At 38.6% G+C, this 23,310-nt stretch overlaps 1 protein-coding gene across 2 annotated transcripts in view; it reads left to right on the forward strand.

The window, feature by feature from the left end:
* Nucleotides 1-23,310, forward strand: part of jag2b (jagged canonical Notch ligand 2b) — a 53,492-nt gene that overhangs the window by 11,193 nt on the left and 18,989 nt on the right. For both annotated transcript variants that reach the window (XM_088002209.1, XM_088002210.1), the window contains exons 3-9: nt 9,897-9,951; nt 14,639-14,896; nt 15,921-15,981; nt 19,650-19,780; nt 21,815-21,934; nt 22,084-22,197; nt 22,340-22,453. In XM_088002209.1, the coding sequence (XP_087858335.1) occupies nt 9,897-9,951; nt 14,639-14,896; nt 15,921-15,981; nt 19,650-19,780; nt 21,815-21,934; nt 22,084-22,197; nt 22,340-22,453 (853 nt within the window). The remainder of the gene's footprint in view (nt 1-9,896; nt 9,952-14,638; nt 14,897-15,920; nt 15,982-19,649; nt 19,781-21,814; nt 21,935-22,083; nt 22,198-22,339; nt 22,454-23,310) is intronic.

Genomic DNA, 23,310 nt, shown 5'->3' on the forward strand with positions numbered 1-23,310 from the left:
AAACATCGTAAAGTGGTATATCTGTTGTTGATTATGGTTAAGGTTTTTTCCTTTTAACTTTAGAGACATTTCAGTCTGTAGAAAATGCATCATAATCCCTCTAGTGTTGCCCTCCTTACCCAGATATCTTACAAAGCAGCTTGTTTAAACCGTAACATGGAAAGCAAAAGCCGTTAAGTTTTTTTTTTTTTTTCAGATTCTGCCTAAATTTTAACACTTTTTTGTGAAGTTTTTTTTGAAGAGCAGCAGCTGATTAAGGCGTCTACAGTCATGAAAAGTATTGTTTTGGTGACCAAATGAACCTGGTTTATTTGCCTGTCAATTCCTGTCAATTCTTTGAGACTTCCTGTAAGCACAAAACATGAATAAATCCCCGTATTTATCCTCCTCACGTCAGTGGCTTAGTCTCAACAGCAGCTTAAACAAACCACCGCACCGTGAATGGCTAGTATTCGATTACATGGCTTTAGCGTTCTTGAACGTGTAACCAGTATTAAAATTTAGCTGCCATGGAGACTTCTTCTTCTTCTTCTTTTTTTTTTTTTTTAAACTCATTGTGCAGAAGTCTGTTTGTGAAGATGAAGTGAGGTGGGGAGACACATGAAACCCCACCTGGTTTATCCAAGCTGCAGGTTTTTGTTGTCTTGGCAATCGACGTACAATGGCCATGTTCCCAACTAGGACTGATTTTAAATTTTTAATGAGCTCATTGTAGATGGCTGTAGTATTATCCACACTGCAGATATTTGTCAAGCAACAGTGGGACGGCAAAGTCGACGAAGGAAGTATTTTCCTGTTCGTTTTTCACCAGAGGGAAAATATAGCGAGTGATTTCATTTCAGTTGTGTAAAAAATGCAAAAGGCAATGAAATTGTGTGTGTTGATGTAGTAGTACTGTGCTTTAGGTATTTAGAGGAAATGGAGGATTTTAAAAAAATCGGCATCACTCAGCACTAACTGTCCACCAGCCTCTGTTCAGTTGTCATGGTAACCAACAGTTTGGCTACATTCTCACACGACCCATATCTGACCTTTTCACCGCAGTTTTAACGATTCCAGTGTTTTCACCCTAAAAAAATCAGATCTGTGTCACTTCCATATGTGGGATTAAATCAGATGCATATCCAACAGTTTTATCCGACATTTGTCATTAATGTGTCACAACTCTGCAACAGAAAAATACGAACGTGGTAAATCCAGATGTAAACGATGGCTGAAAATTTTAATTATGAACTGATGAAAGGAGTCTGTCACTGAAGCGCATCACAGTCTCACCACTGTTGGTTCAGGCTACACATCCAGTCAGTACTACACAAAATGCTATTGCTTTGTTTTTATTAGCTTCCATCATGTTTATTTAGTAGTATGGACGACAATGCAAAAAAATCAGATTTCAGCCAAAACACCTGATTGTGAGTGTAACTTTAGTTTCCGCTTCTTCAATTAACGCTTTGTGTTTTAACTCGGACATGCACCACAGTATCAGGGTAAAAGTTTCTTGACTTTGGCAAAATATCTAATTATTTCATTGGTGTAAATTGCATTAATAATCGATGAATAATCGTCAACCTTTTAAGGGATGTTCTCATCTCTCTCCATGATCTCTGGGATCTCGGTCACTAAGGAAATGCTCCTGGTGTGGGCAGTGAAAGACGTTGGAGTCGGTTCAGCTGTCCAGATTCTTATATACTCTGCAGAGCTTAACTTCACCTGAAATATTAAATCCTACCAAATATTGCAGCTGAGCCAACCCTGTTGGCACCATGTGTGGTGGAGGTAGAACTGCACAACCAGAGAAGATGACACTGCTGAGCTTTGCAAGGACTATATCAATCATATTGAAGCTAATTTTTATTTAGCCTTTGCTATAAAAGAAAATGTCCCTATAAAAACGGCTTAAGTGGCTTAAAAAAAGTCTGCAGAATATGCCAATTTATTTTTACACAATTAATCACCAGAATAATCAATAATGTAATCGGTAACTAAAATTTGTTGCAGCCTTAATGTCTTGTGTGTTGGACATGTATTTTTTGATTACCAATTATTTACCATTACAACTTTTGACAAACTTGTGATCGGTTGTTAACCAAGAAGGCTGTCACCATGACGACCAGCGATATAATTTCAACGCTGCCATCAACAAATGTTCTGCAAAAGCCTCTCTGCATGTGTGCAGTCCATTCCCTGCCTCCTGCTAAATGTGTGGTGTGCAGGTGCTAGAGGTTCCTGGTGGAGGTAATTAAAGCATGTCATTACACGGGCAGTTAAATTGTCACCGTACTGTTGAACCTGTTTGAAATGATAATGGCGCTCGGCTGGAGGCGGCGCTGCGTCGCGCTCCGCTCGGGCGCCGTGTTGCCTGGGATCAGGAATTAGCCTGTTAATGTTTCTGAAGCATGCTCATTGCTGCAGTGGCTCTCAGGCTAACTAATGGTAGAGGAAGTAATGAACAAATATTCAAATGAGCCCGACCTTTTTAAGGGGTTGCTTTTGTTGCCTTTATTGGTCACCAGCTTAAGTTTTTGCTGAAATTCATCAACTAACAAAGCGGATATCTGTTGAAATTTGAATCTGGCTTCTTCCTTTTTCTTTAATTTCTAAGCAAATGGTAAATTTGTCTTTTGCGCAATTATGAACTATTGGATATTTGCATCTAGATTTCTGTGGTTTACATGCGAACTCATTTGCACCATTCGCAGAACGAACGTTAGCGTGCTGGTGTTTGTTTTCACGTGTTGCATAGTCTTGGATCATGCTGGTTAATTAGCACCAGGAGAAGGAGGGGTTTGTTGTATTGGAAGTGCATGGGTAATGACCCTGTTGGCATAGTAGCAGCATGCTCAATGGGCCGTGTATGTGTGCGCACAGCCGGTATACAGCAGCCAGCCAAATGCCTGGCCTTCAGTAACACAACTCTTGGCTCGGGATTCTGGCAACGGGCAAAACTCAGATCCCTCCATCTTTCTGTGTCGAGAGAACTCTGCCTCCTCAACCCTTGATGTATATTTGTAGCAACCTTTTGGCTTTTTGACTTGGAGTCTTCTATAGATATTCATCTATTTTTTTTTTTATAAATTTTTTAAAAGGGTAAAAATGTTGTGGTCGTTAAAAGTTGGTGCAAATTGTTCAAATGTTAAGATTTGATTCCTATTTTAATCCCGTATAATTTGACTCAAGCATCCACTCCAAAAACACAAAATCTTACCAAGTATTTTTGGTCTAGTTCCTAGTGCAAATATCTTACTACACTTTAAATAAGATGAAACTAGTTTACAAGTAACTTTTCAGGAAGCTATAGAAGCTTGTTTTTAGTTAATTCATTATATTGGTGAAAGAGTACTTGTTCCATTGGCAGATTATTTTACTAATAGGACATTTTTCCCATGTTGTAATTGACATAATCTGCCAGTGGAACTAGAACTGAGTTGCTAGGCGACTGGCTGGGCTTGGCTGGCGTTGCTAGGTGACGGGCTGGTCTTGGCTGATGTTGCTAGGTAACGGTGCAAGTGGAACTAGAACTTTCAGGTCTATATTTCCTTAATATAGATGGAAAAACAAGCTCTTATTTCTTGCTGAAAAGTTGCTTGTAAGTTAGTTTTGTCTTATTTCAAGTGAACTAAGATATATTTACTAGAAACTAGACTAAAAATACTTGGTAAGGTTTTTTTTGTTGTTTTTTTTGCAGTGTAAGATAATTTTTATGTCGAACTGTAACTGGATTGTTTTTATTTTTTTTCTGTTCATCTTTACTTCCTGTCACCTTCATTTTTAAGTAAAACTCATACTTTGTGCACTTTACACTTGGATATTTATGCACAACTTTTTTCTTTTGGTTTACAAATTGAAGAGAGGAAAGGCTATGCATCTGTTCATAAACAATTATGTACATTTTATTGGGATAACACAATGAACACATGAAGACATGTGTGCAAGTCGAGCTTCCACACTTCAACTTTCTGCTTGTATGTCAGAAAACGTGATTTATTGTTGTCTCCACCTCCTGGCCAGGTGCTTGTACTTCGTTTTTCTTTTCCCTAAGGTGAGGAAATATCCATTTACTAAAACCAGAGGTAATGTTTGCCTCTTTGACCTCATTTTATGGTGTTAGTGTGTGAAGGCTTCAAGACGAGGTTATTTTCTGTGAGAATTTCTCATCTTCCTGCCAATAACATCTCCACATATACTTGGATTTTGCCCCTGGGGGTCTTTGATCTTTGCCCCTAACAGATTGAGGAGCAAGGTGAAGCGGATATTTACTTTCTTCCCCACCTTCTTGGCGAAATGGAAAGGAAGCAGACTTGGCTCTGTTGCGCCTTCAAAACTTGTCCCAGTAAACGTCGCATCCAAAACTTCTCCTCTGGCTTTGACTTGAAATGTCTAAACTGTAATTTTACATTTGGAGAACAAATAACATCCCCTGATGTCACTTTGGTAGTTACAGAAACGGCGATTGGAGGCTGATTGAGGTCATTTTGTAGATTTCTGTTCAGTACTGGTTTCAGTCAAGTTCTTACTATGTTTTTATATCAGATAGTTCATTAGATTTGGTTCAATAAAGACCAAAATTGCAACATTTGTTACATTTTCAGCTTGTGTGTCACTCTCGCTGTCAAACGATCCAAACTTTTTGAAAACCTGTTCCCCTCCTCGCCTGTAGAGGCGGTACACCAATAACTACTGAAGGAAGTGGCATGAAACTCTCTGAAGACATGAGCGCAGCTTCCTCCTCAGCAAGATGAAACAAAATGGAGCAGTGCCAGATTTTAGCGGCTGTAGGACGAACCTTTTCTCTCAGTAGCACCAGACATGAGCGTTTGCATTGGTTATATTTACCCAGAATGCCCTGCTCTAATCCGGTTCATGCTTTTGGAGCGATCTCCAGTCTACTCAAGAGTTCACTTGAACCAAACCGAGACCTCGAGTTTTTAGGTGGACCAGAGTTATTTGTTTGCTCCATTAGGGATGGGAATCAAGAACCGGTTTGCAGTAATTTAATTACTTGGAATCGTTGAGCTCCTAGATCCTGGTTAATGTTGGTGCCATACAAATGAATAATCTCCATCTTATATTAACATTTATAGTCGGATTCAATAAATTAAAATATTTTCTGACGAGGCTTGTTTATTATATAAAAAGGACCAAAACTGTCCTGCAGAAAGTTGCATTTCATGTTAAGATGCTCATTTGACAGATTCTTATTGTTTAAGCAAGTTTTAACTTGGTTTGAATTGAATTCGACATGGTTTTGAAAGATTTTATTTTCTAACTTGGTGAGAATCGATAAGAAAATTGATAAATTCTCATTAATTCCCATCAGAATTCGTTCTCATCCCCCCCAAACGGACCGGATTTTCAGACAAACAGCCTGGAGTTTGATGAAATCGGACTGATCGGGATTGGTGTGAATGCTCCCTTAAGGTGATGCTGAAAACATCAGAGGCTGTTTGAGTGATACAGTTTGCACAAGCTGGGATGCAGCCATTGCAAACCCAAAACATGGGATTGAGATCACAGATTAATGAAGATTACACTCACAGCTATTATAGGCCATGGGATGAATCGCGTTTGACCCGGTGTCCCATCAGAAGGCAATAAATCAGCTGGGAAGACGGCGGTGGATGATCAGGTCACCTCTCTGTGACATGGGAAACGGAGATATACGAAGGTCACAGGGTGTTTTCCTTCGATACGAATTGTCTGTTGGAGGCGTCAAAAAGAACCAACACGTGTGAAAGACTTGAGTTCAATCAACATTTGTGATCCCAGCCTTCCCCCGAGAGACGACGAGTCAATCAAAGCTTCAATCTACAACGCCAGACTCTGATGGTGCTGAACTGTGGGCAGACTGGGATCAGGCCTGGGATTACACACCAGACCCGGATCTCACATTCTTGGTATTCTTTGAATGCAAACATGCACGTCACCCCACATGCAGAGGGCTGACCCCTCTTTTCAGAACGAAGCGTGCAGATCCCATGCTTAGTGACCCCAACCTGCCCCAGCTTCCACTTCCCACTGCCATCTCTCCCTCTGTCCCTCCTGTCCCTTTTTATATTTCAACAACTACCTTCCACTCATCTGTCCTCCCCTTCATCTGCCGTGGGAACCTACACCTGTGGCTCTCCCCAGGCAGCACAATCACGTCTTCACCCCGCTCATTAAGAGTTGGATACCTTCTTGAAGATGGGTTTTATCTCGTTGCATTAAGCGAAGATGCTCCATGTTTTTCTGCCATGTCCCAATTTTCCAAAACTAGGATTCCTCTGCCTAAATCCTCTAATCCATCAGGGGAACAAGTAGGATTTTGGTGCTTTGACCTAAAGTGTGTTCTTTGCCTTGTCAGGCTGATATCAAATATTTCTACCTTGATGAAAGACTTGAAGTCGGGCAGATTGAGATCACGTTTGTTTTTCCTGAAGTGGATCCCGTTTGGATTTCCCGTGAGGACTTGATGGAAGAACCGCTGGCGGCCATCCTGCAACTGTCCTGCTCAGGCTCGGCAGCACACATGCTGACACTAATTGTCCTCGTGCTGACTGCGTCTCTTCATGGACAATGGTTTTGATTGGAATGGGGGTGAGTTACGGTGTTGGGACAAGGGTCTTTGTTTGGTAGCCTTTTCCCGTTCCCTCCCCCAACCCTCCCCTTTATCCCCCTGCCCATCCATCTATCTTGTTCCGACCATTTGGGCAGCTGTCACTTAATCCAGCTAATCACAGACTGGGATGGTCTGTGGGAAACCAGTCTAGTCCATGGCTTTGCTCCTCTGACTTGAATCATTTACAGCATGTAGGCATGCAAGCAACTCTAGATCTTTGTGAAGCCTAAAAGTAGTTTTTATATAGATTTATGAAGTTACAGCCAATGATTGCCAATCACTTCCTTTTCTATGCATTGGCATACACACTCACACACCAACCCACGTGCTCAGACCAGAGCAACCCGCCTTTCCTTTTGTGGCGGGGGGATGGGTGGAAAGGTCAGAAGCCGAGCTACGTGTCGTGGGATGATGCACGTTTATGTCACATAATCCATCGCCGGAGCTGCATCTGCTGCACGCCTGCAGTTGGATTGATGGTTTACCGAGACATCACCCGAAGTTTCTCACTCTTTGGTTTACACTTTGGTAGTTTCTACTTCTTACCTGTTGATTTGGGGTCTTGCATCTTCCCAGCTATTCTCCCGTCACCCGTGGTCTTCCACAAAAACACTCCCCTCCCCTTCCTCCTGCCACAACCCACAGCCAGACAAGCCTGCTTAATCCCACAGCCCAGCAGCTACCAGCTTGCAGGTCCCCCAGATCAACAACAGACTTACAAACACACACTTTGCCGTCTTTCCCTCGCTGCTTTCTTGATTCATGCATTCACAAATCCATTTTTTCCTCCCCTCAACCAACCCCCACCCCGCTCCAATATCCCGTCAGTGACATTACACTGGAGGTCACAGCAGTCACACTATGGGTACTACGACTGTCACTGGGAGTGATGTAATGACTGCTATTTAGGTCAGCTGGTTGCCTAGCAGTGATGCTGGTTTGTGTGCGTACATCTATTTACATTTACTCAAACCAGTCTGTGCTGTGATTGTCCAAAATGCAAACAGTTTTACTTTTTTTTTTTATGGGCTAAAATCTAAAAAATATTTTAAAAGTTTAATCATTCTATCATTTCCACATCAATGAACTGTGCAGATGATGAAAAATGATTTGGTATTGATAGGCTTGAGTTATCCAAATAGTTTTGCTTCTGTTCAAAATCGTTGAAGTTTTTGAGTGTGAATTTGATAAGCGAGCGAACGATGTTCATCAACACGCTACAAGTGTAAAGCATAACTTGGTGTGAAACGTGATAATCCACTTACCGGTGATTTAACTCCCCGTCTGACAACCAAGGGCAAAGCCGGTCCATGCAGTGCACATCATCATGCAGGCAGTCACTTTATTGGCAATCAGACCTGCAGGGGACAAAGGGAAATTGATTTTAATATTCATCAGGAAGAAACTGAAGCTCATTTTCATCAGAAAAACGATGTGAAATATTTTTGTACTTCCTAAAGGAAGCTCAGTGTTTGGCAGTAATCTACCCTGACCCCAGCTTCAGGTCATTATTGTGGTTTTTATCCAGATTAACCATTTTCAGTGGCGGGGGGCTTGCTCTGGAATTGCAGCACCCCCACTTTTAGTTCCGTACTACTTAAAAAAAAATCTAAATTTTTTGTAACAACTTTTATTAAAATATGTTTAAAACAACCCTGCTTTTTGACTTAAGTACAATTATCAAATGGGCAAACAGTTTACTTTAAACTGTTTTTTACTAAAGTCTGGATGATTAATTGTCTGAGAAGTTATTGTGATAAACCGTAAGATCGTCTTGAGAGCCTTTTCTGGTAATATAATGGTATAAAAAAGAAAAAAAGTTACATTTTAATTAACGTTTAACACTGGAAAAGGAAGACATCTTAGATATGCAAAATAAATAAATCAGAAATGACAAATAAAATGAATTATAAAGTCTAAACAAAATTGTCCTTCAGAAAAAGAGCAGAGCAACAACTGAAGACTGTCATTCAGTTTTTGGTTGAAAGAGGAAAAAAGAAATAAATCATACTAATGGAAATTATTGAGCTTGTTTTAATTTGATTTACTGGTTATTGTCACAAGCTTCAGTTTTTATATTAATCAGAGAGCATGGTAACCCATAATTCTCCTTTTCCTATGCAGCAAAAGGTTTAGTTTTCTTCAAAATAGGAAAGATTAGAGAACATGCCATTCAAGCAAACTAGAGTAAAGGTAAAATAATTATTCTCCTAAACTTGTCCCCATTTACAGCTACAAAATATTTTAAAAAAATCATTTTTAAAAAATACATCAATTATCCACATTTTGCTTATGTGTCTGTTTTGTGTCAAAGTGGGAATTTGTAGAAGCTGAAACACAACAAAAGTGTTAAAACTCCTTTTATTTATGGTGTTTAAGAATCTGAATCGATACAAAACAAATTCCCTTTGGGATCAATAAAGTATCTTTGAACTTAAATTTGTGCCTCTGTATTCTGCAGTCAAAGAGTTTAAAACTGCTGGAACTGATAAAAATGAACAAAGTTTTTATTTTCACATCCTAAAGAGAATTTTGTCAGCATTTACTTCCATCCAGAATAAAAGTTGAGATCTCCAGCTTATTATTTAGTTCAGTCACAAAACCACATTGGCTTTCTTTTATTAACCACTTTTCCTTGTAGTTTTATTTAAACTCCTTGTAATGACTCCAGTTACAGCTTGTCATTTATAAAACCATTTAAAATCTCAACCCGTTAACCAGTTCAAAGCTCATTCTGATAGCAACCTGCAAGTTTCCCTCCTGAGCTGAAAAGTGCTGATATTTTTACGCTCCATGCAGAGCTGGAGGAAAGTTTGAGGAGTTGATGCTCTTCGCTCTTCTCCAGTTGCTGCTTTTGGCCGCTGACCGTTGGACCTACTGTAGCATGTTCTCTTATTTCTGAATCATTGGGTTTCATTGGGGCTGTAACTCTAGCAGTACTCTGTAGTCAAGCCAAGTTGAATACCAGACTTTGTAGTGGCAATAAAATAGATTTTTGCATCATCTGTTCGAATGCGTGTCTGACGCTTGTTCAAGAATTAAGTGACTGAAATGATGCTCCGCTGCTCTTTGCTGATGTTTCCTTTGCAATAAATCCAAAGTTTTGCGTCTGTTTTGTGTTTAGACTTGTGCTCCGTATTTTTCTGGAACAAAAAACATGATTTGTAAAATATATTTTTGTACTGAAATGATGCCTCTGGAGTAAATTATTGTTTTGAGACGTATGAAGAGTAAAGTCTGTTTTCTAAATGTAATTCTCATTGTGTCGCTCACTCTTTTCCTTTTTTCTTTTCTGCAGCGAACTTTTACGTTGATTGTTGAAGCCTGGGACTGGGACAACGACACGCGCAGCAGTAAGTTCATACTTTATAAGTTAATCATTTTAATCTGTTTTCCTTCAGTCTTTTCTAGGTGTTTTTATTTATTACAGCGGTAGTAACTGTAAATTCATTGTTTGAAACAAAATATCAATACTTTCTAACAACATCAGAGACATTTGAAGTAAAGATTTGATGCTTGTACAAAAACTATTGAACACGATTTAGTTCTTTCATTCCAAAATGTGAAGTTGAATAAATAATTCCCAATAAATAAAGATGATTTCTGCTTCTGAATTGCTATTAAGCTACATAATGTGAAAACATTGTTGTTTTTATTTCATATTAATATCATTGCGTCACTAAATGATGCAGAAACACACTTGTATCAGATCTATTGAATTGTAATTTCATTATTCTATCCCTTCAGTTCTTCAATTCAGTTGATTTTTTTAAAGACTTTTTGCACAGCCTCATTTTGATAATCAAATATGTACCATTTTCCCAGCAAACATGTGACTGATATCAAAATAAAAATGGATTTTTATTGATTTGAGAAACCAGTACATTTAATTAAAGGGAGCCCATGTCAAAATTACGGCTGCAACAAACTATTATTTTAGTAATTGATTGATTTTTCAATTAATCTGATTTAAAAAAGCCACATTATACAGATTTTTCACTTAACTACTTGACTTTTTTATACACAATATTAGAAATGCATGAAAAGAAATAAATAAATTTATTTCTTTAAATAAGAAAAAATAAACATTTTATTGCCAGAAATGCAATAAAACTGCATTAGTTTTAGTAAATTTGATCTGGGTAAAGCTAACAGAATATCACTTCGGGAATTTTTTCTTTCACATTTACAGCCAAAAGTGATTTTATCCAAAATGTATGTGTATGTATATATATATATATATATATATATATATATATATATATATATATATATATATATATATATATATTAGTTGACGATTATTTGAATAATCATGATTAATCTGATTAATCATTTCAGCTCTGGTCAAAATTAGAAAATTGGAAAATTTTTTGAAAAGTTCTTGAACTAATTGGAAAGACCAAATGAAAAGACGCAGAAGTTTGTTCAATTAGAAGAAAAATAGTAAATTTAGTTCCAGGATCTTAATGTATTTTCAATGTTCTGGTGAATGTGAATGTTTGTGTTGGCAGAAAATTCCAGAATAGTTTTTCTTCAGGTGGGAGTTTACGCTAAAATATTTCACAGTGCAAACCTTGACTGTCGGTATGTTGGCTCTGATGGTCAGCTTTGACCAGCTGTATCCTGTTTTTTTTTTTTTCCCTTTGAGTATGTCCGCCTGGTGGACTTCTTTAAACATTTTATTCCACATCTGTGCAGAATCCCCGTCTTGAGGTGGAGCCATCATCAGCTGTAATATCCGCATGTCTGAATGCGGCTTTGATCTGCAAAGATACCAATAATTACTCAGATTCTTCTACGTGTTGATTAACAACGGTTTCTGATCATCTCGTGTTTATTTGAGGTTGTTGCATCCTGTTTTGGCGCCCTCATCAAACAGACTTCCGCCTGTGGACGGAGACAATGGAGAATAAATAGATTGTGACATCACCACTCTTTGATTAGCCGTGCGTCGTCTTTTGTTGCTGCATTAGTTGAGTAAATTTGCGGCTCTAATGGATCGGAGGCCTAATTGTTGCTCGAAACATTCCAGTCAGTTTCCTTCCAGCCTGAGCCAAGTCGCCGTAAAGAACGTAGATGGATGTTTCTGGTCCGAGTGCTTAAAGCGTCATAAATCAGTTTGTCACTTAATGTTAATCAGTTACTTTTTTTTTTAATGTTGGTATTATACGTTTAGTGTCAAAGACGGACTCTGGCTATCCCAGAAAATATTTGGAAAAAATTGGTTAAACTGATTAAAATCATATTTTCTTGTCTTAATCCTCAATCTCTAATATGTGATCCAGAATTATTTTCAATATCAGGACCAATAAAGGTATTGGTAAATTTACTGCCACCATCATACATACGTCTCAGCTGATGGGTTAACAGTTGCGGTTTGGTATGATTGGTAATTTAAGAGTTTCCACCTAAACTGTGAAACAAAAAAGTGAATTTCTGGTCTTTAGAAGGTAATGGGGTATGGCTAATTTATTAAGGCACTTTACAGCAGTATTTGTAATGATTAGGGCTGAAAAATGTATCATAGTAAAAGTATTTCATATCAGTTCATCAATAATTGTCAATATTAACTATTAATGTATTTTTTTATATATCTGAAATGCTGCCAAACTTTCCTGTTTCATCCACAATTTTCACTCCTATACTTTCATATTTAGGCAGTTTATTAGGCAGAGTGGTAGAAGTTACTCAACAAGTTGTTGCTAGGTAACCGAACCCATATTTGTTTTAAAAGGTCAGGTTAAGGTCAAAGGATGAACATGTCAAAGAACGAAGTCCTAAGGTGCAACATAAAAACAGATCTTTAGTCTCATTATATTGTAATACATTGAAGCAATCAAGAGAAATTAGTTGGTTTTCAACCGACCAACTAGCATCACTATTATATTATCCTATAAACTGATTAAGGGTGTGTCTCCCTTTGAGGTTTTTTTTTTTATATCCCAAGACTTTCCTCTTCCTCATTGCCAGACTCGCTGCTCATCCAGACGCTGTGTGTTGTGCATACATCACCTTCTATGCAGACTCACTAAACGTTCAGTATTGACGGCATGACTCTACAAGTCTATTAGACATGAAGCTGAACACGTCGGCCATGACTCAGCACGCCGGTCTGGTTCTACATGAGAACCGATGTGTGGGTCCATCAGTGGATTCCTCTCCTCCACCGTCACATCCTCCCGTCTGCCTCTACACCCCCCCATCCCACCGCGTCCTCAGGAAAGGCAGCTGGCTGTTTTCCTTGTGTTTATCGAACAGGAAGTGGAGCGGACTGGGCGAACTGGCCCACTGTTTAGACACTTGGTTGCAGAGACCGGCTTGGGCCCAGAGCCCATTGTTCTCTATCTGGCAACTGGCGAGGGTTATTTCTGTTGTTGTTGTTGCTTAATTCTGTCTGACATTGTGTAAGTCCCCAGCAGAGGAAGGTGCAGGCATGTGTGTGTGTTCCTGTTTCCAACGAGTCCAACACCATGGAGAAAAAGAAATCACGGTCCCCGCTCCACAGCGATTGTTTGTCTGCTTTGAGCTCGCTTTGATAAATCGGATTGTTTTCCTGATGCTGGGTTTCTCAGAACGTTGTAAGCTGACAAAGATGAACATGAGTATGGAGGCCTAAAACGCTCAAATGATGGATAAATGAAATGGTTTTCAGTTGGTTACTTGATCAACTGGTAATTTTCACATTTTCTTAGGGCTGTCATAACAAATTTTGATGGGCAATAAATTGTCACTGTAATTATTGTGATAAACGATGAGTTATTTTTGTGACCATTTTCAAGGTATACGTTATCAGCACTGCAAGAAACACAAGTATTTTTGGTCTCATTTCTTAGTTTTTTCTTAATTCAAGCGAACAAACTTACAAGTAACTTTTCAGAAAGATTTAGGAGCTTGTTTCAAGTCAAGTCTTCCTTAATATTGATGGAAAAAATTCTAGTTCCACTGGCGCCGTTACCTAGCAACGCCAGCCACGCCCTGCCCGTTACCTAGCAACGCCAGCCACGCCCTGCCCGTTACCTAGCAACCCAGTTCTAGTTCCACTGGCAGATTATTTCACTACAAACACGGGGAAAATGTCATTAGTGAAATAATCCGACAATGGAACAGGAACTTTTTCACCAGTTTAAGGAATTATTGACTTAAAACAAGTCAGATTTCTTAAGTTATCTATAAGTTAGTTTTGTCTTGTTTTATAAATGCTAAGATATTTACGCTAGAAACTGGATGTGGTAAGATTTTTTGTTTTCAAAATTGATAAAACAAAATTATAAACCGTTCTTCAGCTAAAGTGGATTATGAAGTCTGTAAATATAAAAATATTAATAATCAGAAGGGAAATTTTGAGCCAATTGTAATTTATCATGTGATTGTGATAGACTTACTCCCTCTATCTGATATCAAAGTATTTTCTCAAATGAAAACCGTTTGGATCAGCTTGTTTATAACTTAGTTTTCATCATAAAGCAGTTTTCACATCACTATTTTAAATCATTTCATTGCCTTCAGCAAATATTTCATTGGCTTTCAAGGCATTTTTGGAAGGACAACATGCAACAATCAAGACGTGTTGTGTTTTTTTAACCCCAAACTTAACTTGAAATGGTTCTTACTACTTATTTTCTTTCATGTGGTGTTTTTTTCCTTTGGGAAACGGAGGGGCAATAAGGTGCAGTTTGCCTTTCATTTACTACCTTGCATTTAGATTGTCACTAAAAGGACAAGATCAAAGTTGGAAGTGGCTGAAGTTGGCCTTAAAGACGGGGTGTGGAGTTCAATCAGTAGAGCTGCTGCACCTCTAAGGCAAAGTGAGTCCATTCAGGTGCTGAACATCTAATTAGGCGACATCGTTTGAAGATTTTCCGGGCGTGTAGCCCTGGAGCAGAACCAGTCACTGAGGGACCTGATCCATCCCATCAGTCCTGGGTTGATGGATCATTTGATCAGCTTTTGTTTCCCAAATCGGGTTTAGGGTTAATTTTTTTTCTCAAACTTTTATGCAAACTACATCGACTGGACATCGTTTCATGTTCGTTTCAGACGGTGAGGAGCTGCTGATCGAGCGCGGCTTTCACACCGGCATGATCAACCCCGGCGATCCCTGGCAGACCAACCGCCATGACGGGCCGGTGGCTCGCCTCGTCTACCGCATCCGGGTGCGCTGCGATGAGAACTACTACGGGAACAAGTGCAACGAGCTGTGCAATCCTCGGGATGACTACTTCGGACACTATCGCTGCGACGCTTCAGGGACTCGGGTTTGTCTGGACGGCTGGATGGGCAAAGAGTGCAAGACAGGTCAGCTCAGAAAACACTTTACCAACTAGATTATAGCTGTGGAACCGACTGCTGGTCCAACCTTTTCTATAGATCATTGGTGGTTCAGTATGAGTTATAAAACCATGGTTGTGTGAATCTCAAGAGTGGAGCTTGATGGCATACTAGGGCCATTTTTGATGGAAAGATAAAGGAGCAGATTTCCACCAAAAATTTGGGATTTATCTCAGGAATGTCCTTTTTCTTGAGTTCCAGAAGTCAAAGTTCAAGAAAAAAACTCAGATTTTCTAGAAAATACAAGGACATTTCTTAAATTAGTCTAAAAATTTGAGTTCCAAAAGTCAAAATTTTTCAGAAATGTTGTAGAAAAGAACAAAGAAATTCCTGAGTACTGAAAGTCAAATATTAAAGAAAAAACTAACATGTTTTTAGTTAGTCTAAAATTTTCTAGAAAAGTTTAGATTAATTTCAGAAATTTTCTGGAAAAACTTGGAAATTTCAGACTTTTTCTGAAACTCAAATTTCAAAATTTCACAAGTCAAATACGTTCCACTATTGAAAATTGGCCACTTTTGAAAGTGAAATTTTCAATTTTGTTTTTCTAGAAAATTTCTGAAATCCAAAATGACTTTTGTAGCAAATTTAACTTTTGAAGCTTAATTTTATATATATATAATATATATTTTTAGACATTAAACTCAAAATGTAAGTTTTCTTAGAATAAATTTTTTTTCCAATGAGACTCAGAATTTGAGTGGATTATTTTTATTTTAACTGCAGTGGGCCTGACAGTGGAGACTGGGGGGTCCTCTGTAAATCATTCAGCTAACCTTGAAAGGTGTGAAAAGACGGTGGTGAAATGGGTGGAGCTGTTTTTAAAAGCTGGGTAGAGTTTTACATGCAGGTCGTAAAGTTGTCCCTCGTTTCAGAGCGCCGTTAATAACCGTGTCTTTGCATTCAGTGAAATTATGCTTTTCCAATCTTCACCGTCCATTTGTGACTTTTTTCAATGTGAGAATTTGACGTTTTCCTCGTTTTTCTCCAGCAATCTGCAGACAAGGCTGCGACCCGGTAAACGGCAACTGCTCTGCTCCAGGCAAATGCGAGTAAGAAATGTTTTTTACTTTTGAGCTCCTGGTGGCAGATGTAATCATGAATAATGTATTTCTGGTGTTTTGGTATCAGATTGTTGCCACTTTGAGACAGTTTTATGTTTAAAGGGGAATCCTGCAGCATTTTGAAGCCATAAAAATCTTGCAGACGATGAGAAAAGTGTAGATCTGACATCCTGAACAGAAGCAGCATCAGCCTGGTGAGGCTTGTTGTTTCCAGCCTCTCCTTCCCTTGTGGGCATCTCCCAGATCTCTTCTGAAGGCGAGGCTGAAGCCGCTCCTGCCTCCTGGTATTTTTAGCAGCTCGAGATCCTCCTCAGAATACCAAGCGCCTCATCGGCTCTCTGCACCTTGGACCACAGAAAGACACTGCGCCGTAAACTGTGCCGGGAATCGTCAGACCCCGGTTTCCCCCCCGTCCGCATTGCAGTCCTCCTTGAAGGGCAAGGGGCAGCGGAGGAAATGATACCCGCTGTGTCATTTACATTCCCCAAAGTGGAAATGACGGTTAAATACAGTGACCGTCCCTGCTGGTGCCTTGTTTCCAGGATGCCTGCACATCCCGTTGTCATCTGTGGAAACCCCTCTGTCCACCTGCCGGATGTGACGACGCTCTCCACGACTTGAAAAAGACTCCTGAGCCAAATTTTGACTTTATCAGAGTTTTGACTGGTTCTCAAAACTTAATTTTTTTTCTTTTAAGATATTTGACTTATTTTCTCAGAATTTTAATTGGGATTTTTTTGTAATCAATTTTGACGTTTTTTACCTCCGATTTTTAAGTTTTTTTTTTTTCCAGAACTTACAATTTATTTTTCTCAGAAATTTGACAATTTTTCAGAATTTTGATTTATTTTGTTTTTTAAAACTGAATTTTGACTAGTTTTTCCTCAAAATTGTTTTTATTTTATGTCAGTATTCTGACTTTGAATGCAGACTTGAAATTTTGGCTTTTTTTCCAGAATTTTGACAGAATTCTTTTTCTCTTCCAAGTCGTTTCTCCAATTAGTGACAGTTTTGCTGCAAATTCTGACTTTAATCTTCAGATCAATATCCATTTTTTTTTTTATTCCAGTGGCACTAATAGTCTTCCGTATGACCCAGTGTTGGAACCTGCTTCTCGTTTTTACACGTCCGCCTCATTCCGGTTGTTGAACTGCAACAGATTCATGTAAACCGTCAACAGGAAGAGCGACTTGAATAGGGGAGCGGCAGTAAAAAGTTCGTCCTGCAGGAGCATGAATTTAATGATTCCCCAGGGCACAAAAAGCTGGCATTAAATCATTTACCACCTCTTTTTTTGTTCTATATTCACCCGTGTACGTCACACCTAAAAGCTGCTGCACAAAAGCTGGTGTGTGTTGGATTTTACTTTGCTCCATTCAGACCGCGCCGCTTTGGGCCTGTTCTGACACATTTAAGAGGCTCGTCCTGAGAATCACCTTGGATGTGCACAACATTTTTCTTTTTCACAAAGATTCAGACGTTGTGGGTTGGAATCCATTTTATTTTGCAACCCAGCTCTGCCTACTGGGGACCATTTTATCTTTTATCATGATGATCTTATAAGAATTTTGTATTTACATAGGAGCAAGATACATAAATATCACCTTACCAGATTATAACATAAGCTACTTTGTATCTGCAGTCTTTTGACAAGTTACAAAATGCAATAATAAAATAAAACAGAAAGTATAAACTGCTTTCTAATCACTGTGTAGATACAGTCATACAGCTAAAGTCTGCATGTCTGAGCAGTTTAACAATATTTTCAGGTTGGATTTGAAAACTTACATCATTTTGATTTATCATGGTGAATTCCAATTAATACTTAAAAATAACCAAAAATAACATTTTTATTTTACCGTTTTCTCCATTCAATGGTGAATAAAGTTGAAAACATGATTAAATTCAGTTACTGTGTGCAGCCTAGTGGTACAAATCAAACCCGTTTGTGATTAGTTTCTGTAGTAACTGTGACCCAATCTCAGCCATACAGTTATCTAAAAAAGTAGTAATATTGTCGCTTTTATCCTTATCAGAATAATGCCACAAAATATCGTGAAACTTTTAAGTCTATGTAACAAACCCCTGGATTTATCTTGCTTTCTTGTCCAGAAACATGCAACAAAACCCCAAAATCTTACCAAGGGTTTTAGTTTCTAGTGACTTTGAAATAAGGCGCATATCTTCCAGAAAAGTTACTTTATAAGTTAGTTCTGTCTTACTTGAAGCCTCATTTCACTTGGTAAGATTTAGTTTTGCAGTGCTGGAGAGTGGCTGGTTTCCAAAGTCTTGGTCTCTCAGAAAGGCAGCAGTGCCGTCTGCAGGGGGCTCAAAATAGCCGCCAATTGACAAGACAGCTGCCCCGACGACACCACAGCTTTGGAATAGCAGCGTACGACTCTGTGGCTGCGCTACACCGACTCTGTGTGTATATACACAGTTGTCTCCAGCCACTCACTGCCTGAGCGAGTTTACCACCCTCGAAGCCGTCACTCTCCTTCAAAACCAGACTCCTGCTCGAGCGCGGGAGCCCATGGAAGTATACTTAACCTCTCCTGCCCTGGAATGTCAACATACACTGGGATTGCTTGGCAGCAGGCCATGGGAGCAGGACGAGTCCATCTCCAGATCAATTATATTAGGGCTTTGTTCTAGGATGCATTCATTACCAATGAGTTGACCTTTTTTGCCACATTTATCATGCAGTTTGAGGATTTATTCAACGATTAATTGGATTGACGTCTTTAAATGCCACCAAACTTCTATAAAACCCATAAATCAATTCAGAGATTTTTCTTTTTCTCATTTGATGATTAGAACCATAATTTCACATTATGGCTGAAACGATTAATCAGATTAATTGTGATTAATTCATTATAGTAGTAATCCATTAATCGTAATGCAGCGTATACAAACCCAAGAAAATGTCATTTGCTGGAAAAAACACAAACTATTTGATTAAGCCAAAACTGTACAAAATGTATTTAAATTTGGCGTTTTAAGATGAAAACATCTTTGTCTGTAAATATGTTTTACCCAAAACTCAAGTGAAAGTTTTACCTAAAGGAACGCTACGTTGCTGCATTTAGACAATAAAATGTTTTCATATTAAAAAATTTGCATCTTTTTTGTGTTAAAGACTCAAGTGGTTGAATAAAAATCATAGGATGTGTCCATTTTCTTTATCCGATTAATCGTCAGAATTATCTATTGCTTAAGACGATAACAAGTGAAATTCAGTGGTGTTTGCAGGTTTTTTCCTTTCAAAATAAAAGCATGTCAGTTGTGACAGGACGTCTCTGGTTATTATATTTAACTAACATTAAATGTTTTTCAACATAATATAATAAAAATCCAAATTTCCTTCTTCTGGCATTTAAAATGGCTTATTTTGGTGATTCAAACGAAAAAAAACATGAAAATAAATGTCACAACTGGAGTAAAAAGTTTTTTATCATTTAGTTTATGTGAAGCTGTAATGTTAACCACCATGTCACTTTTTTTGTCAGAATAGTGACTTTAAGGTTAAAAGTAAATATTGTAGAAATCAAAGTAAGATTTGAGGCAAACTCAGGTTCTTGTAAGGTAAAAAAAAAACTTTGTTGGATGTTTCAGGAAAAGCAGCCGGGTCTTATTTATTAAATTTTTTTAAACAGGTGCAAGTACGGCTGGAAGGGCCAGTTCTGCGATGAATGTGAAGTTTATCCCGGCTGCGTTCACGGCACCTGCAACCGGCCCTGGGAGTGCAACTGTGAGAAGAACTGGGGCGGCCTCTGGTGTGAAAAAGGTACACACTCTTTGTTTTAATAAAATATTGAGTACTTGTTACCATGGTGAACAGATGTTTTCTCAGACATTCAGGTACTTGATTTCTGATTTTTGGAGCTCAGAAATGTCGTTTTTTTGTAAGGTTCTGAGATTAATCTGAAAATTTCAGTTTTTGGCAGAAATTTACCCTTTTATTTTATCTTCAATGGCCCAAAAAAGGATGAGGTGTGTTTTTGTTTTGTTCTTTGTTTTTTGTTTTTTTTTGGCTGTATCAAAATTGGTGTAGTTGGTAAAACTGCAACGGAAACACTTTTTTCACATGTGATCAACAACCGGATGTTACTACTGGCAGAAACGGCAAAGAAGACAGGAAGTGGTTGGATTTTGACAGAGCTGCATGTTTTTAATGACTTATTGCATGAAAAAACGTATTCTCATATGGTTTTTAATTGCGTTTTTCATTTAAAGGAATGAAATTACAAAATTGTTTGTTTTTTTATGTTATCAAAGTATACGAAGTTTACGAAGACGTCTACTAAAGTTGTTTACTAGTTTGTAGAGAAATTAATGGAAAAATCTGATCAGAGAAAATCGGCACCATTTTCAGCTTCTAATCTTAGCTGTAATTTATCACCAGATTAAGTTGTTTAAAATGAAGTCTGCCTCATCTTCAGTGGCGTCTCCGTCTATCTGGAAACCAGAAGCTGGATAGTTTTACTGTCTGAGATCTGAGCAGCGGCAGGATCACCCGATCCCCCCTCATGCCTCCGTCACAGACGGCTCTTCGGGGGATGAGGACAGATCCTGAGATCCCCAGTGGAGGCGGATTCCTGCTCATTTATTTACCAGGTTTTTTGGGTGGAACCTGGTTTCAGCCTGTGAAATGCTTCAGTTGATTTATTTTATTTAAAAGAACAGGAAAGAAGCGCAACCATTTATTTTAATATGTGCAAATAAGAGGTTGGTTTGTGCTGCTAATTCTCAACCACCTGTCTGCAGCCTGCAAATACAGAAAAATTAGTCATAAAGCGGAGCAGCAGGGGGCTGAGAAAACGCCTCCTGCCAACGCAGGCAGCTGGTCCTCGATTCGGAGCGAAGCCTGCAACGAGATTTCTGGGAAATCCCAGAAAAAGTGACACATGGAGGTGGCTGCACAGAGCTCTGCAAAGAGCAAAACACACACTGCAGACTTGAAGCTTCACTTAAACGTTAAGATGGTGGGATGGATGCATTTGGTCGCATTGTAACTGGCTTTTATCTGTTCGATTGGTTAAGTTAAAGTTTAAAGTCTTCATGAGCTCAGTTCAGCAGATCAGATATTTTTCCTCTCAAAAGAATTTAAAGGGGACCTATTATGCAAAATTATAATTTTGCACATTTGTATACTTCCATATGGGTCTCAACTGCTTCTAGAACCAGACCGAGCACTTATTGCAAAAAAAATATTTTTGTTTTTTGGTGTTTGGAAAATTAGCTGTTTCAAAAATCTTCCGCTTTAGTCACATTCACCAGGCACTGCATTGTTGCCTAGCAACCCAAGTTGAGCTCCTTTGGTTAGTTGTATAATGGCTGCTGGAAAATACAAGTGTTTTGTTGTTGGCTTGCTGGTCAGAAACCACTTGCTGCATTCTTGTTGGTTGTGCAGGAGGCTCCACTTCTGCTTTTCAAGGACGTATTGTTGCATACGTTTTCATTTTTACGAGTGTAAACGTTGAGTCGGCCTTAAAACAACTCATTCTGGAAAATGTTTTGTCCTTACCTGTTGAAGGAATCACACCTTTAAGATGAAGAGCTGCTGCGTTGATAAAATGAAGACTCTTGCTTTGTTTTCCCTCAGGTTTCATCTTACTGGTGCAGTCAGATTTCATCTAAGGAGCTATAATAGAAACATTAATAAGACAGCATTCAAAATATAAAATAAATAAATTTTCCGTAACAACCATGTATTGGAAATCTTGCTCTCACTTGAAGCAGCATTCAAATGGTTAACATTTTGTCTTTTTTCCTCAGAAAAGGCTTTCTCTCTGAAAATGTTTGAATTGTTGTCTGACAGATTTGAATTACTGCGGCCGCCACCAGCCGTGTGTCAACGGAGGAACCTGCATGAACACCGAACCCGACCAGTACTACTGCGCCTGTCCGCTGGGCTACTCAGGAAAAAACTGTGAGATAGGCAAGTCGCTTTTTAAACAACTTTTAGTTCCAGTTTTGAAATGTGCTCGATTTTATATAAAATATTAATTTCAAAAGCTAGCAACATAATAAAAAGGTCAAGTTTTAGCTCTGGGATTGACTTTTTCTGTGATATTTTGCTGCGATCAGCCGAGCTTTCCTGCAGCTCCAATCCTTGCTCCAACGGCGGGACGTGTCGTGACGCTGCTACAGGATACGAATGTTTGTGTCCGCCGGGCTGGAAGGGGTCGACCTGCGACAAAAGTCAGTCGTTTCACTGTTTTGTTTTTTTTTTACTTTCTACACTGCTCTGTAACTTTATCGTTTCACTTTGGCTCCATTTTTCTGAGTCCAGCCTCATTTAGCAGTCGCTAACTGGCAGAGTTTTGATTTTTTTTTTTTTTAGATTTGGATGAATGCGCGTCCAATCCATGTTTTCACGGTGGGACCTGTATCGACCGGGAGGACGGATTCGAGTGTGTGTGTTCCCCACAGTGGGAAGGGAAGACATGTCTCATAGGTACGCTGACCTTTGATCATTTTTACATTTTTAAAGTAATTCTGCTTTTAGTTTTCATGCTAATTGTGCTAAAAGGCCTTCAAAAGACGCCATATATTCGTCTGGAGTTTTAACACCTTGCACATTTTGCCATGTAATTATCTAAATATTATGGTTTTTATTTATTTTTTTTGGACAACATGATCATGGCGTAAAAATTCAGTGTTTGTATTGAGTAGCGCCGTCATGACATTCCTGGATCATCAGTAGTTAGTGTTACATTATCTGCCATGATTTATGGGTTGAAATGTACAAACTTGTTTCTCACAAATTCACTTTTTATATCAAGGTAGTACAGAAGATAAAATGAGAAAATGAAGCGGCTAGTGTGATTTAAGATTTTAGTTTTTTGCAGTGAAGAACAAAGTTTTTTTGTTTAATTTCTGGTCCAAATATTTTGGTTCACTTGAAATAAGAGAAACGTAACTTTTCAGAAAGATACAGGAGCTGGTTTTAAGTCAATAATTCCTTAATATTGATGAAGTTTGTGTCAAAGTCCAATAATCTGCCAGTAGAACTAGGACTGGGTTGCTAGGCGACGACCTGGGCTTGTTTGGCGTTGCTAGGTAACGGCACCAATTCAACTAGAACTTTTTCATCAATTGTAAGGAGTTTTCTCTAAACAATCTCCTTTTATCTTGAAGAAAAGTTGCTTGTAAATTTGTTTTTCAAGAAACTAGACCAAAAATTATTGGTATGAATTTGTTTTTAAAGTATTTAAAGCTCCCTCATTCTCAGCTACAAACGGTATTTATAAAAAAAAAATTATGTTCCAAAAGTGTACCAATATTTTAAAATTTCGTGTGGAAAATGTAATC

Source organism: Poecilia mexicana, unplaced genomic scaffold (assembly GCF_051168715.1).
Source record: "Poecilia mexicana isolate PSO_F unplaced genomic scaffold, ASM5116871v1 scaffold_21, whole genome shotgun sequence".
NCBI classification, from domain to species: Eukaryota; Metazoa; Chordata; class Actinopteri; order Cyprinodontiformes; family Poeciliidae; genus Poecilia; species Poecilia mexicana.